Source organism: Strix uralensis, chromosome 7 (assembly GCF_047716275.1).
Source record: "Strix uralensis isolate ZFMK-TIS-50842 chromosome 7, bStrUra1, whole genome shotgun sequence".
In the NCBI taxonomy this organism is placed as follows: Eukaryota; Metazoa; Chordata; class Aves; order Strigiformes; family Strigidae; genus Strix; species Strix uralensis.
Window position 1 is genome coordinate 24,801,161 of NC_133978.1, and position 19,300 is coordinate 24,820,460.

General features: G+C 40.3%; 1 protein-coding gene across 9 annotated transcripts in view; it reads right to left on the reverse strand.

The window, feature by feature from the left end:
* Positions 1-18,976, reverse strand: part of EXOC6 (exocyst complex component 6) — a 96,658-nt gene extending 77,682 nt beyond the window's left edge. For 4 of the 9 annotated variants that reach the window (XM_074874948.1, XM_074874952.1, XM_074874947.1 and 1 more), the window contains exon 1: positions 18,785-18,976. In XM_074874948.1, the coding sequence (XP_074731049.1) occupies positions 18,785-18,906 (122 nt within the window). In that variant the 5' untranslated portion in view covers positions 18,907-18,976. Of the gene's footprint in view, positions 1-16,517; positions 16,626-18,784 lie in introns of those variants that run through there. The other 5 variants (XM_074874951.1, XM_074874950.1, XM_074874955.1 and 2 more) reach the window with 2 other exon arrangements.
* Positions 18,977-19,300: the final 324 nt, after the last annotated feature.

A 19,300-nucleotide genomic window follows, 5' to 3' on the forward strand; every position in this document is an offset into this window, starting at 1 on the left:
CTTGAGTAGAGAGAAAGTACTTCCTTCCCAGTCTTCTCCGAGTAGTATGACTTTTCGTACTCTTCAAGATCCTCTTTTCTAACCAGGCAGTGGGGCTCTGCCAAGATCTGGGGTCATCATCACCCATTCAACAAACCTATAGCTGAGTGTTTGACAAGAACTTGACTTTTCAAGGAAGAGATTGAAAATACTCTTGTTAACTAGATTCTTCATTCTTTTTGAGTTCCCTTTAACCTTGGACAATATACTCAGAGAAGCAACTGAAGTCAGAGAAACGAGAAAGGTAATAAGCTGTCCCACATGCCAAAGAAAGCAAGCCAATTTCTGATAGCCTTTTTGCTATAGATAGTTTCTCAGGGAAAAATCTATTCAATAAAATATTCCTAGAATATCTACCCTTTGCTTATGATAGGAAAATAAGGCTATGGTACTGAAAGGCAGGCTCTTCCCCCCAAAGTGCACCAGCGCACTAAATAATATAAGATTGTTGACCCATGAAGTGGTTCACAAAGGTAAAAATACCCCTCGCCCTTTCCACCAGTGCAGTTTGAAATGACAGCTGGAAGGAGCAGGTGTGTGACCGTCAGTCTCTCTTCCTGAGGTTCCTGTCAGACTGCCTGAAAGGGACCCCTGAAGGCTGCCCAGGACAACTGAGGTTTAAAGGGTTGTGGTGGAAGATGTTGACTGACCCACACCTGTCAGTGGGAAACACCTGCACCCAGAACCTGGTGCTGATGGAAGGGAGAAGCAGCAACCTGGCCTGGGAGGAAAGAAAGGTGCAAGACACATTGAGTGAGCTCTCATTAGGCAACCTAATGTTCTGCATCCAAAGACACAGGGGAAACCATGTAGACCATATCGCAGTTACCTGTAAAGAAATGGGGAAGAGATGAGAAAAAGGTTCAACAACTGATGTTGTAGTGCTCAAAAATACACAGTACAAGCTGGTTACATGAGCGCTGCTCTGTCCCTGTAAGAAAATGGTCAGAGATATTGGAACCTGCAGGGTGGACACAGAGAGACATCCACCTGTCTCCAGAGTACCATTCCTGGAGAAGAAATAAAAAGATCAGGAGGACCAGAGGCATCAGATATTGCCTTCACAGATATCAGCCATGCATGAGCTTCCACTGAATGGGCTGGACTCACCATGTATATTGCACTGGATGATAAAGCAAAAACCAGAAAAAAAAATTCCATTTATTACTGCTTCCTTGAGCCTTTTATTTAAGGGTGGAAAGAGTCTCCAAGTTTAGGTCTCCTTCCAGTGTTCTCAAAGGGAAGTGAGAAAGGAGTATCACTATCACAAAGACAGGAGACTCCATCTATCGCTGTGTACTCATAACTGTAAGTTGTATAACATAACTGTAAGTGGAAACAGTAATAAAACACATTAGACCAAATATACCTAAAATGAGAACAAGATTATAAAAAGATGGTGCAAGAGGAACTGGAGTTTGTACCACCAAACTTTCTTTGGTGGTAGCAATGGACTGTCTTTTTGGACTTAGTTATTGCCTGATGATTTTGGGGTATCCAGTAGCTGCAGTTCAGCACTGCTGTCTTGATATCTTTTTATCAATTTCAGATCTGCCAACACTGGCAGAGATGTTGTTATAATACTGAGAGAGTGAAATAATTTGCCATCAGGAGATTTCTCTTTAAAATGTGGTCAAACAACTCCAGGCAACATAGCCAGAAATTCTGAAAGCACATAGGATGTAGCATAGGCAATACAGTATTCACTGTTATAAAAATCAGTATTTATTATTTTTTCTCAATATTAAAGCTACTTATATTTCAGTTTCATTATAATAAAGTACTGATTGATAATTCTCAGGGGTATTATCACAATAATTCAAAATCATACAGGAAATAAATGTTTAAAACTGGGGGGGGGGGGTGGGTGGGTGGGTAGAAATAAATACTGTGTATGTCCCAATGCACTGCCTTAACCACAAGATTACCCTACCTTATTAAAATAATAGTTACTATGTTTTACATTGTACCGCTTTCTGCAGGGATACTAATAAAATGGCGATCTGTGATCTAAAACAGTATTTTGACGTAGGTCCTTAAGATTTGCTAGTAGTACAAATTCCACATTAATTACATATGTAGACAGCTCCATCTTGTGGGAACAATAACAATTCAACCCTCTTCAGCACATTAGTGAAAAAACTCCTGAGACAGAACTGCTTACCTTTAAAGAAATAAGTCATCAAGTATTTAAAAGAAATTCACACTTTCTATCACACCTCTCTGATCTCGGTGAGAAGACAAATTAAACAAGTTTACTAACTAACTTAAGATGCTGTACTCTTAGGACACTACACACACACTATTTCAGAGGCTTCAGAAGGAAGTCTGACCTAAAGCACTGGCCTTTTTGAAAGTGTGTTACTCGAGAGAGCCATGTCATCTCTGGCCATGGACAGAAATCAGGCTTTTTCTCAAAACTGCAAACACAACTGAGGTGATGTACGCCTGATTTACCCATTATGGAACATCACACATAGTACAGTATGGTTTATTTCTGATACTGAAGCTTATTTTCCATATATACATTTCACAAATTACCTACACTTATCTAAATAAAGTAATTGCCACCTTTGAATAATTATCTGACGGTGTACATTTCAACAGATTATGGCACTGCAAGCAATCCTGAGGACAGCAATTCTTCATTTTCAGACTTAAACTATCAGGCAGACAAATCACCATATTGCAGTATCTTGGAGAGAGACACAAAATCCTGAAAGCATCCTTTAGCTAATTCTTTTAAATTACAAGACAAAATTAACAGAATTTGCAACACACACACACACACACGCACACACACAGTTCTGTTGGGAACAGAGTGAGGAAGTGGTAACCTTTCCAGATGCATTTCTTCAGGAGATGACTATTGCATGCAATTATGTCTACCCTAAAAATCTCTCTCACTTTAAGTTGCTTCACATATGTCAGTAGGAAGTGTTATAAAAAGGGGCAAACATGTCTAGGCTATCAAGAGAAATTTTACATCTGTAACATATAGTTCTTTCAATTTTTTTTTTTTTTTTTTTTAACATTTATACACCTGTGAATGAAGAAGCCCAAGGACCCTCTTCAGCTTTATGGAGCCCCTGAAGTGGATGCTGGTGGTCTGAAATATAGCACAAACCTGAACCGAATCAAACTAAAAGACATGATCAGTTTGTATTACAATTGCTTTCAACCTGTGATCTGTACAGCTGTAGGAACCTATAGACTACTAGTGGTTGATTCACACCATGAAACTCTGAAGAGCAAGCTATTTCTCAGTATGAGTCTTCAAACTGGAAAAAAAAAAAAAAAAAAGGGAGAAAAATCACTGATGCTGGAGACAGAAGTTTGTACTTGTTTTTGGCACCAAAAAAAAACCCCAACCCCACAACATACCATCTTAATTTTCAATCTGGAATGAGAGAACATTAACTTGAGTGACTAGTTAGACGTCAGTACTGCGAATCAGTGACAGAGGAGGTACTATTTTCATTCCTAACTGATAGGGCAAGCACAGCACCCATGAAGAGCACAAGCAAAGCTGAAGGATTTTTCTGGTAACGTGTAGCAGGTTATTTGTCTGTATTTCCCAGAACTCTGTATATAGACAGACAGACTTTTTTTTTCTGACTCATCCCAACAACTGGACAATATGAGTCATATTAATGCCGTCTAAGTAAAAAGAATATAGTGCAGAAAGTACTTGAAAAAGGAAAAAAACATAACTAGGAATAGTTAGAGACAGCTTCACCTAAAGGAGAAAGATGTCTCAGTCACTGGCTCAATTTTATTGCAATAGGGATATTTTTACCTTGAACTTTTCTTACCAGATGGGCTGAAGGGAGAAAGACAAGCATAAACAGATTTGAATTCAGCTCTCAATAAAAAATGTAGGAGAATTTTCAGATATGTAACCATTTTCCAATTGAAGAAAATCAAACAAGGTTACTTTATACCATAAAAAATCTTCCTAAAATTTTTGTTTTCAAAACTGAAACACTATATGAAAAAGTATGTATTTAGTAGGTCTTATCGGCAATTTTTTGTGTTTACATGCAAAAATCTATTGAAGCAGCAGAGGGCACCATTCTACGCACAAAGATACCAGCCACTGAGTAAGCAAAAAGGCTAATCTCCAGAGAGTTAAATTCAGCCAAGAATAGTAAAACCTAACCTGCCATGAATTCCACCTGACTCTTCACAAAATAACAATTTTTTAAAATCAATTATCCTCAAATAATCTGATCCATTCTATAACGACAACTCCATAAATATGCATTATCACTCCAAGCCATAGATCTCTTCACAAATGGTTACAGCACAGCTTCAAAAATATATTTCTGCTGTCATTTCATAGAAATATTTTCTGTGCATGCAAGCAGGATACATGCCATTAAATGCCTGAGTGGAAATGGGATTAAAAGATCATCAGCATTTCACTAAGGAGGAGGGAAATAAAAAGTTACAGGCCAAAAAAGGATCCTAAACCCAGAAATTCATTTAATACATTGACCGGACTACTGGAAAGGTAGGCAAAGGAAGTGCATATAGACTAGTAAGAGTAAAAGGAGAGAACCTTAAAAATATTTTTTGAGAGTTCAGCAAATACCCCAAATTTGCTTTTTTCCCCTCCTCATGCCCAGTCTTCACACCTATGTCATCTTCCCACTAGAAAATGAGAAGAATCATAAAACCGAACACAACTTCCACTGTAATCTCCTTGGTGGGAGTTTAGTATGGAAAAGTGAATTGCAAGAGTAATCAGAATGAGAAATAAAGTCATTTTTCCCTTATATCTGTGGCAATAGCTGTAACTTTTCAATGGTAAGCACAACTGCTCAGGTACTCAGGCTCCAAGCAAAAATTAACTTGAAGAATTTATTTTATTAAAAATAAAAGCTCCATACTTTCATAAGAAAATAATGATTCAGAATATGAATTTCCCGTTAGTGATAAATAACTCTGTCAATTAAAAAACATTACTAAAACAGTTTATTAGATAAAGAAAAAAAACAATATTTAACAAATCCCTTTTGGGTTTTAAAAAAATCTATTATTCCTTGAAGGTTTTGGGGTGGGGTTTTTTCGTGTGTGTGTTTTTTTAAATGGGTAATTATTCTATTTTTAATTGCAACCCATATTCAGGATAAACATCTTTGAGATTATGAAGCATTACTGTAAATTTTTAGAGTGAATAATTCTCTTCCTAGTAATCATTTATAATAATAGGTTCTAACAGCAGCAAATACTCTTAAAACAGATCATCTATTTAAAAAATAGGAAAAAAAAAGTCAGAAAATAGAGAAGAAAATACCAGTCTTTTTAGAGGACAAAGTAGCTCCTCACTAATGACTTGCCCCCTTCCACCATTTTCATGCACCCCCAACCCATCTTGTTCTGTCCCATTTCTAGGACGAATTGCAGGTTCCCCACCCCTGCCTACATTGCCACAAAGTCTTTCATTTCCTGATTACACAAGACACATGAAGCAATTAAAAACTGTATACACACATTCTTTTCAGGGTACTGATAACCACTTAGTAAGTGCCAATCAATTACATCTCCATGAATGCTGTGACAATGATGGGAATTACATGTATCTGCACAATAGTTGTACAAGTTTTGCATGGTCCAGCTTATGTTTCATGTCACTTCTGAACAGCAAGGGATGCAAGAGAAAAATATTCATTTGTAGAGCTTCAGATTTAGCATTGTGGGAAAAAATAAATTTTTAACTGATCACTTTGATCAGTTAAACCAAGTTACAAAGAAAAGAAACTCAGACATACAGTTTTTCCATTTTTTCAAAGTAATACTTAAAATACACACACAAACCAACTTTCAAAATAAGAAACTGTGCTTGTGGAAGATCATGTTTTTTAGAATATCTATTTTGCTACCAAAGCCAATTTTGTACTGAGGCTAGAGATGCTCTCAACTAGCTCCCATACATACATTGTAAGAAGTGGCCCAGTAGATGTTTGTCTTCTCCCTCCATTTCTTATTTGATTTTTTAAAAAAAGAGAGACATTAAATTATGTTATAAAATAAAATATTTACAATTCAAATTTGCATTATGAGTTCAGTGGGATTGATGCAAGCACAAAACACTGACCATGCAAATTAAGATTCTGCCCTTAAAACAGACCTGTCATTGTGACTATAACCATGGCATCCCTAACCACGATACTGTATCACACACTCCATTTAAGCTGCAATTTCACAGGAAACACTGCAGAAACTTCCTTTGTCCTACAATATACAAAGATATTTTCTGTTTACACAAACTGCAAACTTTGTAGGGATTTTTCCATGGAGTAATTTCATATAGGTTGTTGCATACACCCTAAAAAACTTTATAAAATAATGTCCAGGTGTTTCCTGTAATTCAACTGGAGTTATGGTAATAAGCACATTTCTTAAAACCTAAGCAGCCCTTCTATGCCAGGCACTACCGAGGGGCCATTTCTGCCATCCTTATTCATAATTACATCTCACTGCTCTATTTAAAAGATTGCATTACATGCCAGAACAACGTAGAACTCAAGCTATGGTCTAATCAGAGAAAAGATTTTATTAATCTTAGTTTAGCTGTTATGCTTTGCTTGCCTGGTTTTCCTGGATGTGCAATTTCTGTGAATTGTTCTCACTAATAGTATCCTGTTTCTATGAGCAGGAAAGGGCTGAGTACAGTTTGTTAGTTAACATTACTTCCTATAAGCAGGGTCCATATTCTGTAGTAGCAGCACTACAGCAGTCATTGTCACGCTGGATAAGCAATGGATCACGCTGATGGCTGTTAATGGACATCCTCTGCAGCGAAACATGAACTGATAATCAGTAAACCCAGATTTGCAATAGACTTCCTCCTTCCTGTTTTTACACTGCTGACCAAGGAGATGCCTCTTCCTGCTAAGCCTTTGTGTGACTTACTGAGGTATGAAGCAAGAAACTGAAAAACAAGTGCTGCGCTATTTTTTTTTTCCTAATTCTGTGTTGTAATAGTAGATAAAACAGACAGCAAAGAAAATGCCGCTTCACTCACTTCGGTACTACCTATCACCACGTAACAAAATTACAAGTTTGGCCATCTGTTTCATATACCTAATTGAATACACTGGAAATAGTTACAACCTTTGTTATTTCACAGAAATTAAAGTAAGAAACTGAAGTTCATATAGCAATCCTCTCTTAATATTTCCACAGACTGTAACATAAATTGTTCCATTTTAGGAGCAATGGATTCATCCATAAATGAAATTGTGAGCTTCTAAGTTCTTTTTAAAGATTTGATTAGATTTCTATTACACATATCCCAGAAATAATTACCCATCTATTACAACCTATAGCCAATTTAGAGATAATCTTCAAGATAAATATGTACCAATTGTTTTGGTAGAGCCTTCGTGAGACATACGAAGTAGAACAGAACATTTAATGTCACAAATGACTAGGGTACTTATTTCAATAGGCTTCAAATACCAACACTACATAGATGTAAATATATTATTTTAGAAATCAATAAATTCCAGATTAAATAAAATACCCATAATTAAAAAGTTTCAAACCCGAACAGATTAAGAATGTATTCTATTCAATACAAATCAAACCAGATAATTCTTTGATGTGTCACATTCCTCTGCAAACATATAACCAAAGTGTGTATTTTCCAGTAATTTTATATTCTTAATTTACTGTACTATATATCCTTTGCACATGCACATCTCCCAGGATCACTGAAGAAAATGGAAGATGACTTAAAAAAAGTCTGGTTTTAATTCAAAAGTCCAACTAAAACCAACTCACAGTGTTTCTCTCTGTTGGGAAGCAACTAACAACATTGAAGCAACTGATTTCTACTACTCTTCATTACCTTACTGCAGTCCTCTACCTGCTCGATAAACAGACTAAGCTGCAGAAGATCTGTTCATGCTTTAGGGAAAGGCGGCACTCCAGCACACCACAGAAACTCTGCATTTCAAGAGGAGGCAGGACACATTGGCTACCTGATTACAGTTTCCTAAATTTATGAAACAAAACAAAACAACCACGCAGTATAAACCAGTATCAACTATGTTACTTTTATGTTGAAATTAACTAAAAACAAAACTCGGAAGAAAACGTTGCCTCGCTGAAATCAATGGGGTAGAGATCCTTCAGTCACTCCACGGATAAGGAAGCGTACAAACTGTAAAATTCCCAGTAGAATTCCCAGAGCTGCTACCAATGGAAACATCTAAATATGTCTAATAGAAAGGAGAGTAGAGTGTATTAAAATCTGAGTGTATTAAAATCTAAGTATGCGATACTTGAAAGTTTGAACACTTCCTTTTGAAGTTGAAATGTCTCAAAAGTATCCCCCTAGGTACACATACTACAGTATATGCATTATTAATTTTGTATTACTCTGATTCATGGGAGAATTGCAAGTTACACTCACTGCAGTTTTGCAAGCAAATTACTTTCTCTGAGACATAGTGAAAATCCCACTCACAGTATCAGAGCTGAACACCTTTCTCACGCTATATCAAAAAAAAAAAAAAAAAAAAGTCCCAGCCCTCTCTTAGGTCCTCTCTGTCAAACCCCAGGTCTTTCCATCTAGGCTGATGCACTCTAAAACCTACTTCTTTCCTTCTTAATGCCTCCATCAGTGATTAAGCTCCCTACTAGTTTGGTATTACTGGCAAAGGTTGAGGTACAGAAAGGGCTTCAGTCAGGCTCCAGGAGAGATCATTAACTCTTTCCTGCACAGGACACAGGTATACAAATAAGTTCTTAGCAGACATGGACAAGATGAGAAAGAGATGTGTTGTTGAGCATATTTTAAGCTGAACATCAAATTGAACATGATGTTATTGTTACACCAAGGTCTGTAGCGACAGGGATTACTTGGACATTTCAACCACCACCACATAATAGCCAGAAAGACTGGCAACAGCTAGATTTTATAACTAGCCATAGCAAGCCCTTCAGTAAGATAAAATCTAATGTGATTACTTGATGCTGATGCAAAGCTAGGTTGATCTTTTTGAACAAGTTAGTACTTAATAGTTTACTACAACTCATAGAAATAGTTTCCTATTTGCGAACCCACTCCTGGCATTATCTTAGAAGCATTATTTAAGAAATATCAATCCTCATAGATTTTTATGATCTCATTTCAGTAGTATAAACCATAAAATACGACATGACAAAACTTGCTTAACTGCAGTCACTGTGATTTCCACCTTGTATGTGCAAACGCTCTAGCACTTACAGGTCAAAAACAGGCTTATATTTAATTCAATTATTCGAAGGTTCCTCCGGTATACATGTGTACTGAGGAAATTGCAGTCTCAGAGCAATAGTTCAGTAACGCACACAGAAAGCTAGACTACGGTGTACGCTGTTGGCTTCCCAAAAAAATCTGCAAGAAAGTACCCATGTGACTGGCATTTGTGAAGGATGTAAAATTATGCATTTCCTATGCATATGGCAGGTCCAAAATCTGGGTCAACAGACACTAAATAAAATCAGCTTGAGGAATAAGTCGATGAAGAAATGACATGAATAACAGTTGGCTTTCCTGAATTTAACTGATGTAACAGTGGATAAGCCGTTCATATGATGAGAAGGCTAAATTTAGGTGAGACACAATGATACAAACTGCATGAACCACCTATCAAGTACACTATTCTGAATCTCTTGGCAGATGATCCCTCTATTTTAAGAGCTTTAATGTATTTTGAAACATGTTTCCTAAACATAGGAACAATTTCAAGCTCTTTGGTAATGCTTGTGAAATTGGAGAGAGCTATTTCATAAGCATTATTCACATAGGTTACTAGTTAGGTTAAAGCTTCACTTGGCAGTTGCCCATTTGGAAAACACTGCAAGAACTGAGTCAGAAGCTGACTTGAAAAGATCAAGATAACCTGATTTGCAGACACACATTTCATGACAAACTTAATCAGCATTGAACCTAAAGATTTTTTGCACAACAGAAAAATGCAGTGCAGATATGATTACCCACAAACAGTTTCAGGCTTTATAAAAGGTAGAGAAGTACTATGTTGAAACTTGCAGCAATGGAAGTGAATCCTCATCACCTTCTAAAACATTTTTTGCCACCAATGGCAAATCTGCCTGAAACATCAGGCTAGCCTACAGAAAAATCAGAACTGCAGTTCTGCTGCTGAATATATAAATGCCAGATTAATCAGTTTACAGCACGCATTCTTCTTATGCTGTTTTGACTCTATGCAATGGACTAGTGAAAAAAAAAAATATTGCTCCTTCATAGAAATATACTTGGTGATAGACCTGCTCACATAGACAGTTGCTTTATATGACTGCTGCCTTTCATCTTAAACACTTGGAAAATCACCCAAATCGTGCACCAAGTAACAAAATCGGCAACTGACATTACAAGTCAGCCACTGGTTTTTCAGGATATGCTGTTCTCAGCGAGCATGCCGTTCTCCTTACTCTACAGCAACCCAGTTGCAAAATAGGAGCTAGCTATTATAATAAAGATAAACTGATATATAAATATACATCAAAGTACACTCTGACCTGATCCAAAAAAGACCACAGCTAAAACGCAAGGAACTTCTAGTTTCTTTGGGCTACTTTGTAACTTCAGATTGAAAGGGAACCAGGAATGAAAATATTAACCTGAAAACTGAGCAAGGCTTGAAGATAGACCATTACTGAAGACACAGACTACTGATTTTCAAATCATAAAAATAGCTTACAATATTGTAAAACATTATCATATTATTTGAAATTGAAATACATGACCAAAGCATTTCAATTCTGATTCAAAGCATTGGTTGATGATCTCAGAGTCCTCTTACATTTGCTCTATATTTAAAACAAGACTAAGCTATAAACAAAAATGCGAATTGCTGTCTCATAAACCAAAACCAAAATAATGAAAACACAGAAAAATGCCTTTAGATAATCATACCTGACAAGTAAGACCACAGGGCAAAAATGAGGGCAACCACATTTTGTCACTGGATAACCACATCACAAATCCCAACAGCCCATAGGCAAGCGCTCAGAAAAAGTATTTCCCACCCTGTGACTGTGTTAATGTTGTACTATCTTCCCACATCTAGAGAAGACATTCACACTGCCTATGCTACTGCTTACTAACTATTCTGCTAAAGATATAGAATCATATAACTAAATCATGCCTGCTAGTAATAATAGTGTATACTTCCAGTGAAACAAGATACATTGGGGCTTCAGAGCATCCTGTCATACTCCAAAGGGTATTTTAGGTACTTTGTACACTTTGCTTTGGACAGGCCCCCTCAATGGATACAGGAATATCTTCAAAACACAAATTACAGCCCCCAGTCTGGGCAAAGCACCTGTTGTTGCAAAGTGTACCACAATTCGGTAAAAACAGTGGAATTAGACTCTAATTCCATGTTTCTACCTCTGCATTTTCTTAGAAACATTGATCAGGAAAGGACAAAACAGTCTTTCTTGGACCACTATTGCTACCTTTGCTTCCTCAATTTATTCCTCTAATGATGCCTTACTGAAGTGTGCCTTTTAACTTCATCTTTTATGCAACACAAGGACAGAAGTTCAGGATGAAGTTATCAATCGCTTCTAACACTTCACCCATACTAATTTATGAGACTCACAACAAACCTACATCCTACCTCCAAACTCTATTCAACCTAAATGAGAAAAAAGTAGCACCATGCAGAAGTGATTTTGCCTTGCAGCTGGGTGGCTCAGTGCTGCTTTTACCAGTGCAGTCCTCGGTCAGTGGAAGGTCACCACAGCATATTGCAGCATCAGACAGAAACGCATCAACCTAACAGCTCCTGCCGGTATGATTCCTGTAGCCAGAGACAACATGCCACTCAGATGTCTGCACAGGAGGCCCTATAATAACTCTGCAAAGAAGTTTCATGGCCAGTACAACTTACAGCAACCTAGAAGATGCTCTAACATCTACCAGGCAACAGCTTCATGATGACAGGTTTCAGGAGAAGAGGAACAGAGTAGTTTAAAAGCATTTTTACACAGAGTTTCGAGGAGCACTTTCTGAGCTGTGAGCCACAGTGTACATCCTACTTACAGATACATCAATAGATGTAGCAGCACCTCCTTATCAACTTCACCTTAGCTACAAAAATTGTCATCATCAATTTCCCCATAATTTAAAAATTTTATTTTATTTTTGTATTAGTTGTTTAGTCAACTGATTGCGGGCATGGAAGTACTCCTCTGACCGGCTGCACATGGGGATCACAGAACACTGCAGACTCAGTGATGCGAAGCTCATGAGAGGAAATGTTCAGAAAAAGTCTACCATATGCTTACACAACACATTGCCAAGCTAGATATTAAGAGTTAATTTATTTTTTAAAAAGGGCTTTGAAATATTACACATTACAACAAGCTCAAAGAGACTCATAAGTATAGTATATCAGGACACTGGCAGAACAAAATCTTTTACTTTATTGAGCTCCACTTTGACCTACTTCGACCAATATAAAGGCAAACCAACCAGCAGATGAGGTCGATTATTTTCTTCTGCATTGAACTTATCTTATTAATTACCCTGGCATGTCCAGCAGAGTATTCAAGAAGTGTGAAGACACTCTTAAAAACTGACTCTTGAAATTTTGTTAATATGTGTTTATATGGAGTTCAGTGAGGGCCTGAAAGTTTTTTGTTATTAACTTTTTAATATCTTTTTTTTTTTTGAGAGGGATATGGAAATTGCCTGCCTCTCTTTTTGTCTTTTTCATTTTTCCTTATAAAGATTAGAAATGCTCTGACAACTCTCCCTGGTTTTGTGAAGCCCAACAGTATGTATATGACATGAATTGTAAGATATTAACACGTTATATAAAAAGGTGAGAGTGACGAGCCTTTAACAGGTGTTGTCATTAATCTCATTTAGTCAGTCATTAAAGCTAGAAAGATGTTGGTAAATTTCAGAGTCTGCTGAAAAAAAAATTAATCCTGGCCTACTATATACACAGTCTGCCTACTTAATGAAAGACATGTTATACAATTGATTTAAGTCTCATTTATAAAGATTCAGTGTGTGTCACTAAATTTAGAGATGCAAGTTAAACACCAGCAATTTTAACTTAATAAATTAATCCATGTAAAAATTAAAAAGAAAATTAATTTAATCAAATACAATACAATTAATCAAACACGATCTCTTCATTTTATATTTCTTGAGATGCAGAGCAATCTTTAGGAGCTAATTTACCCTCTCTTAAACAGTAAATAATCCCGATTGTACTAGCTGTAGCTTGATTCCTCCTATAAAGGACCTGCATTTCACATTCCTATGCATGGGTGAATCTCAGCACTAGAAAACCACCTGCAGGATCAGTCTGTGTGTTGTTCCTTATCTCTAAATTCCACACAAAACCATTATATATCAATATATGCAATTATTTTTTGTATCATAAGCACAAGTGCTGCCATTCATCTAGCAGGGTAGGAAACATCACCCTGGCAGAGACAGATACACCAAACTAGCAAACAAAACACCGAAGAAAAACAAGAGCAGAAACATGTTTCCATGGAATCTACATTCGGCCCACAAAAAAATTACGCTTCCTTTTGTGAAGCATGGATGTATTAGGAAGATATTAAGACCTAGATATGAACAATTCAGGATAAGTCAGATCTTGCATATCCTATGATCTTCAGCACTTGGTATTACCTCATACTACTTATCCGAACCGCTCACCTCAAGCCCCTTCTTTTGTTCTGCTATTTAAGTAGGTATGTTGGTACTTTATTTCATGTCATGATGCTATAAATATTATCCCAGCATTACAGACCATAGATTACAAAAATATTCCATTTCACATAATGAAATGAATGTAATTTCAGTCATGACATGAGACAACTGGCATCAATAGCTTCCACAACTGGAAATCGATGGATCACTTCATGTTGTAGCCTTATGCAACTGCACATAGAATTATTCAACTAATTTCTTTGATTTATATTGTTTAGCGAGTAAAAGCTAGATCTTGTGCAGAAAATAATGCTCCATTTTATGTTCACACTTCTGTTCATTGAAATAGATCTTGAAATTAGATGTGGGATTTTAGACTTTTCAGTTTCACACAGCAATTCACAAATTTTAACAGGCATAGCTGAACAGATAGCTACAGTTCTGATTTTAAACACTGCTGTTCTTATAAAGTAGCAGCATATTTCTGTGATGTTGGCTGGACTACTTCCAAAACACTCAGCCAGGGGTAACCATTCTTTAGCCTCATTTTTTTGATTTGTAAATGAACACTAGAGGTTAAATCAGACCAATGTGCACTTGTTTTCTAAAAATTCTGAAAGCAGTGCAAAACTCCCCTTCTGAAAAGTCAGTAAGATAACAGGATAGATAAGACAGATGAGATAAAAATAGAAAAAGAAAGGACAGGAACATGCAAACAAATTAAGAGATTAAATGTTATTATTTATAAAAACTTTGACACATTTTAAATGTTTCATATGGATAAGAGATTCATATTGTCCCTTCCCCCTTTTACATCCCTCTGTGATTCACACTTGTGGTTCCCAAACATGCCTTCTTCCACAGTGCAGCCGGATTTTCTGTATGTCCTTTATGAGGTTGCTCTGATATAAGCTCTACACTGGAGATGGTAGCAAAACTGCAATTATATTTAATATTTTGTTGCTATGTTTTTTGGTTTAGTGTGTTTTTTGCAGACATCAACTCCAACCTGCCTGGGCTTGTTAGCTGAAACATGGCTAAACTGCCTCCAGGGACAACTCAAGTCTGAAAGCATCTCAGCTACTTTCTCTCATCCTGAGCTCAAAAACTCCCACAGGTGAAGCTCCTTGTAATGCTCAGCTTCAACACCTCCACACTGTATTCCCAGTATTTCTGTGTTTAAGGAACAGTAAGGGGAAATCAGAGCGCAGTTTGCTCCAACCTAGCCTCCAAGACCAGGCTGACACCACAAGCAGCCCCTGGGTGATGTCTGGGCCACCCCACCACATTCCCCATTTGGGGTCTTTAAGGACCGATTAGCCCCAGCCTCACACAAACGCCCTGACTGCCATCTGCCACACAGCCCTCAGCGCTGGAGGGCCCACTGCAGACATACACAGACAACCAAATATCATTCACTGCGAGGTGCAAAATGACCCATTTCATGTCCAACGTACATTCCTGCTGTCAGTTCTCGGCACCAGGTTCCCCACCCACGTACCCTGCCTGCGTTCGCCCTTTCCCAGCCCTGCCCACGGTCTCCAGCAGACACCATCCCCTCCCCAGGGAACGCCAGCAGCACCCTGCTCACCGCCCTGCGGCACGCTGCCACACAAACCACCTTTTCCAGTTCCCTGAACACAGGCTTGCCATATCTTCCCAAAGAGATAATGTGCAAATTCACAGTTCCCTCTCCCCAGTTTGGCTCGTGTCTGTGCTTTTTCACTTCTTTCAGGCGTCTCTAATCAGGGAAGCATCAGCACAGCTCCAGGGTGAAGACCCCCTTTCCCCCTGTGCCTCCTCCATACCCCAATTCACTCCCTCCAGGCCCTGCCTTTCTCTCCCCAGCTCGAACTGAAGGGCACCGACACGTTCTTCTCTAACAGGAAAGATTAAGCAAAACCTCTTCTTCAACATACAGGCTACACCATTTAGCAGTATGTGGAACTGGAAGGAAAAGAAAAGAAAAAAACCCAACCCACTGAAGTCATGGCATTTCAGAAATGCTCTGAACACTGTCACATTTCCAGAAGGAACCTGACCAGGGCAGTAGATTTCAGACTGCATGAGGAAAGGTTGCGTATAGACGAGCCCTGCAGTTACTGATGCCAGCACCCACCACAATACGATTTCGGTCCCGTTCTCAGCACAGACTCGGGGGTACCGACACAACCCAGGGAGATGCCCCATGTCCAAGAGCGGGGCAAGAGCCCTCCCTGCCCGGGCGATGGAGAGGCCGGTAACGGGCTACGGCGCGCACACCCAAACCAGCCGCCCCCGGCGGGCCCAGCCCGGCGCACCGTCCCGAGGCCCCGCTCCGGCCCCACCGCGCCCACCCCCGCCGGAAGCCGGGCAGCGCCCCCCGTCCCCGGCAGACAATGACAGGGGGAGGCCGGCCCGGGACTGGGGCACGGCCGCAGCCTCCGCTCGGCCCCCCCTTCCCTGTCAGCGCCGCCGGCCCGGGGGTGACAGCCGCCCGCGGCCGCACCGGCCCCTTCTGCCGCCCAGCGGGGGCAGGGCCCGCGGCGGAAGGCGGCGGTCGGGCCTCCGCAGGCCGCCCCCGGGGGCTCCGCGTCCCCTCCGCACCCGGAGCGGCCGCTCCCGCCGGACGAGCGGCCCCGCGATGTCTCTGGGGAGGAGCTGTCAGAAAGCGCGGCCAGGCCCGGCCCGGCCCGGCCCAGCCGCGGCTCCCCAGGCGGGCGGGCAGGCAGGGCGGGGCGGGGGACCCTCGCCCGCCGTCGGCGCCGCGGCCCCCGCCGCCCCTCACCTCAGGGTGGGTCCCACGCAGGCCGTGTCGGTGCTCTCGATCTCCTGCAGGATCCGGTCATGCTCGGGGAGACTCTCCGCCATCTTGGATGGGAGGGACCCGGCGGCCGCGCCGCTGCGGGAGGTGCCGGGGAGGGACCGAGGGCGGAGGCGGCCGCGGGAGCCGCCGGGGAGGGCTTCCCGCCGTGGAGGGGCACAGCCGGCCCGGTCGGGGGTGAGGCGGTAGGGGGAGGGACGGGCAAGGAGGAGCAGGTCGCACCGGGCCGCGCCCGCCCGGTTCGCCCCAGCTCGCCGGTGCCCCGTAGCCCTTGTCAGGGGACGGGCTGCGCCGGGGGCGCGCTGGAAGCCCGGTGAAGCCCTTCCGTCCCCTGGGCATCTCGGGGCGGTAGTGTCCGGTAGAGACTGCGGGCAGCTGCCCCTGCCAGGCGCCACCGGCTCTGCCCCGCTCAGCGCCCTGTGACAGAAGAGGGACACCCGAAATCCGACCCCTGTCCCGGCTGCGCTAGGGACGGACCCGCTGCCTTTCCTGCGCCCCTTTGCACCGCGCTGCAGAGACGCCTTGGAGGCTTACAGGGTCAAAACCGGCCTTTTCCTCTGGGCTAGTTCTGGTTTGATTCTTGGGGTGTTTTAGTGTTCTTTTGTTTTGTTTAACTTTTAACTGCCCCCGCTCATGTACACGCGGCTAGTCCCAGCAGGGAGGCGGCGGGGCGGGCGCGAAGTACCGACCCCTAACACGGAAGCTCTGCAGGGGTTTCTGCATTTAAGTTCGGTCACAGACTTGTTTCCTTCCTTTCTTCAGGTGACAGAAATCTGGGGGGTCGGTGTAAAAATAGAACAGCGAAAAAGTGCACTTTTCTATGCATTGGCTTGCTGTGTTTCACTAGAAACTGGCATATTGTTTCCTAGTGCCCTGGAGCATGTGTACAGCAAAGCTTCATTTTTCAATGAAGGAGGAATAGCCCATTTTCTATTTAAATTATACATTTTGTGGTTTGTGGCCAAAGATGAGCTAGTCCTTGGGTTTTGCATGCTCAGGAAACAGGATACACCTGCTTTCTGGGCAAAGTTAGCTGCACACAAGTGAGAAGCCAACCATAAAGAAATAGGCCCGAAGTGTAAAATTCAGGGTGATGTTTGGCTACTTTTCCAGTGAGGAACTGACAGCAGTTTACAACTGTGAATGCATCAAAGTCTAGACAACAGCCAGCTACAATTGTGTTTGGTACCATTCCAGTTACTGTAATCAAACTCATCATCTCTCCTGCCCTAGTGCAACTACACCTGGATGCTAGTTAATAAATGGCACCAAGGACTCTGCACAGCTTGTCTAAGCTTGTGGTTTTATCATATTCAGTGTTGATTCAGATGAATTTGTTGATGGCACCTACTAAATCAACAAGGACTATTCCAAATGTAGACAAGTTCCTACAAGGTGCACGCTGCAGAAAGAAAATAGGAAAAATCCTACAGGCTACCACTGCAGTAGTATTTCCTTCAAGAAATCATTCAAATGTAGTAACAATCTTCCCACATTTTTTTTTTCCATCGCCAAATTACTGAAGTAATAGGTTGACACATTTTTCGGGGTAAATTAAATTTTCTTTCTTTAGCCTGATAGTCACTGCAACCTGACACCTACAGTGCCAGGCAGGCTATTTTTAAAACTCTTCTACAGATACTGACAATATACTTAGACACATAACATCATAATCTTTTATGTATTACTTTTTTGTAGGGATGAATATGCGGAGGAAACTTTTTTTCAGTTGCGCTTCTACCATTAAACAGTTTCCATAAGCTGCAAATGGAAAAAATATTAAAATCTTCAGATATTTAGGAATATCAACAGTAAAACCTTAAGTAGTTGAGTCTTTAGTGATTAAAAAGAAGTTGCATTTATTAAAAATTTAAGAATAAGAAGCAATTCTTTAAACATGTAGCTGTTAACATCAAGCTAAAAACAGTTATACAAAAGAGCGAATTTCCCCTTGTTTTCATGCTTAAGAGTAATTTATTTCTTCACAGAGAATCAGCAGCCAACCTTCAGTAACAGATAGCTTTGTCCCAGTGAAAAGAAAGAGCTGAGTAGGTGACCTTGATTTGTATTTTTTCATTTAAGGCCAAGCACATTGAAATTAAATTCAACTTTCCTGCAGATTTCAGGGTCAGGAAAACAAAGTTGCTAATATATTGGACTGGCTGCAAGAACAGCTATAGAATGGAGCAAATCCATCATGAACAATATATTATTATCTAAAATATACATACCTTAGGGTGGTTCCAAGAGGCAGCTCAAAGGACTGGATCTCAGCGAGGGCATTTTCATATATCTGATCTTTGTTTTCTTCTAGATAGAATTCTGACAGATTTGACTTGCTTTTCCTTGCCATAGATTAGCATAAAACTAGTCTAACTTTAGGAGAGGACTTTTATTCTGATTATTATCGTTGACTAAGTGACTCTGTAGTCAGCAAAACCAGGCATGAAAAAACAGATCCCGCGCTAACCTCGTGACTGCTGAGGACTTTGTGTCCAAGAATGGTGCACAGCTGCTGTTTTCCTGTCTCTGCTGGTAACATTTGTCTTGTATGCAGTACCCAGGCCTGCACAGTCTTTTTTGTATGTGTGTCAAATTTATTTGTCTTAACAGGATATTTACTGGCAAAAATTATATTTTTACATCCTTATAATAGTTTACCAGTAATAAATATGAAGCCTGAAATTTAGTCAGTTTGAAAACACAATTTCAAAGTCATTTCAGACTCTAGACATCAGTGCTCAATT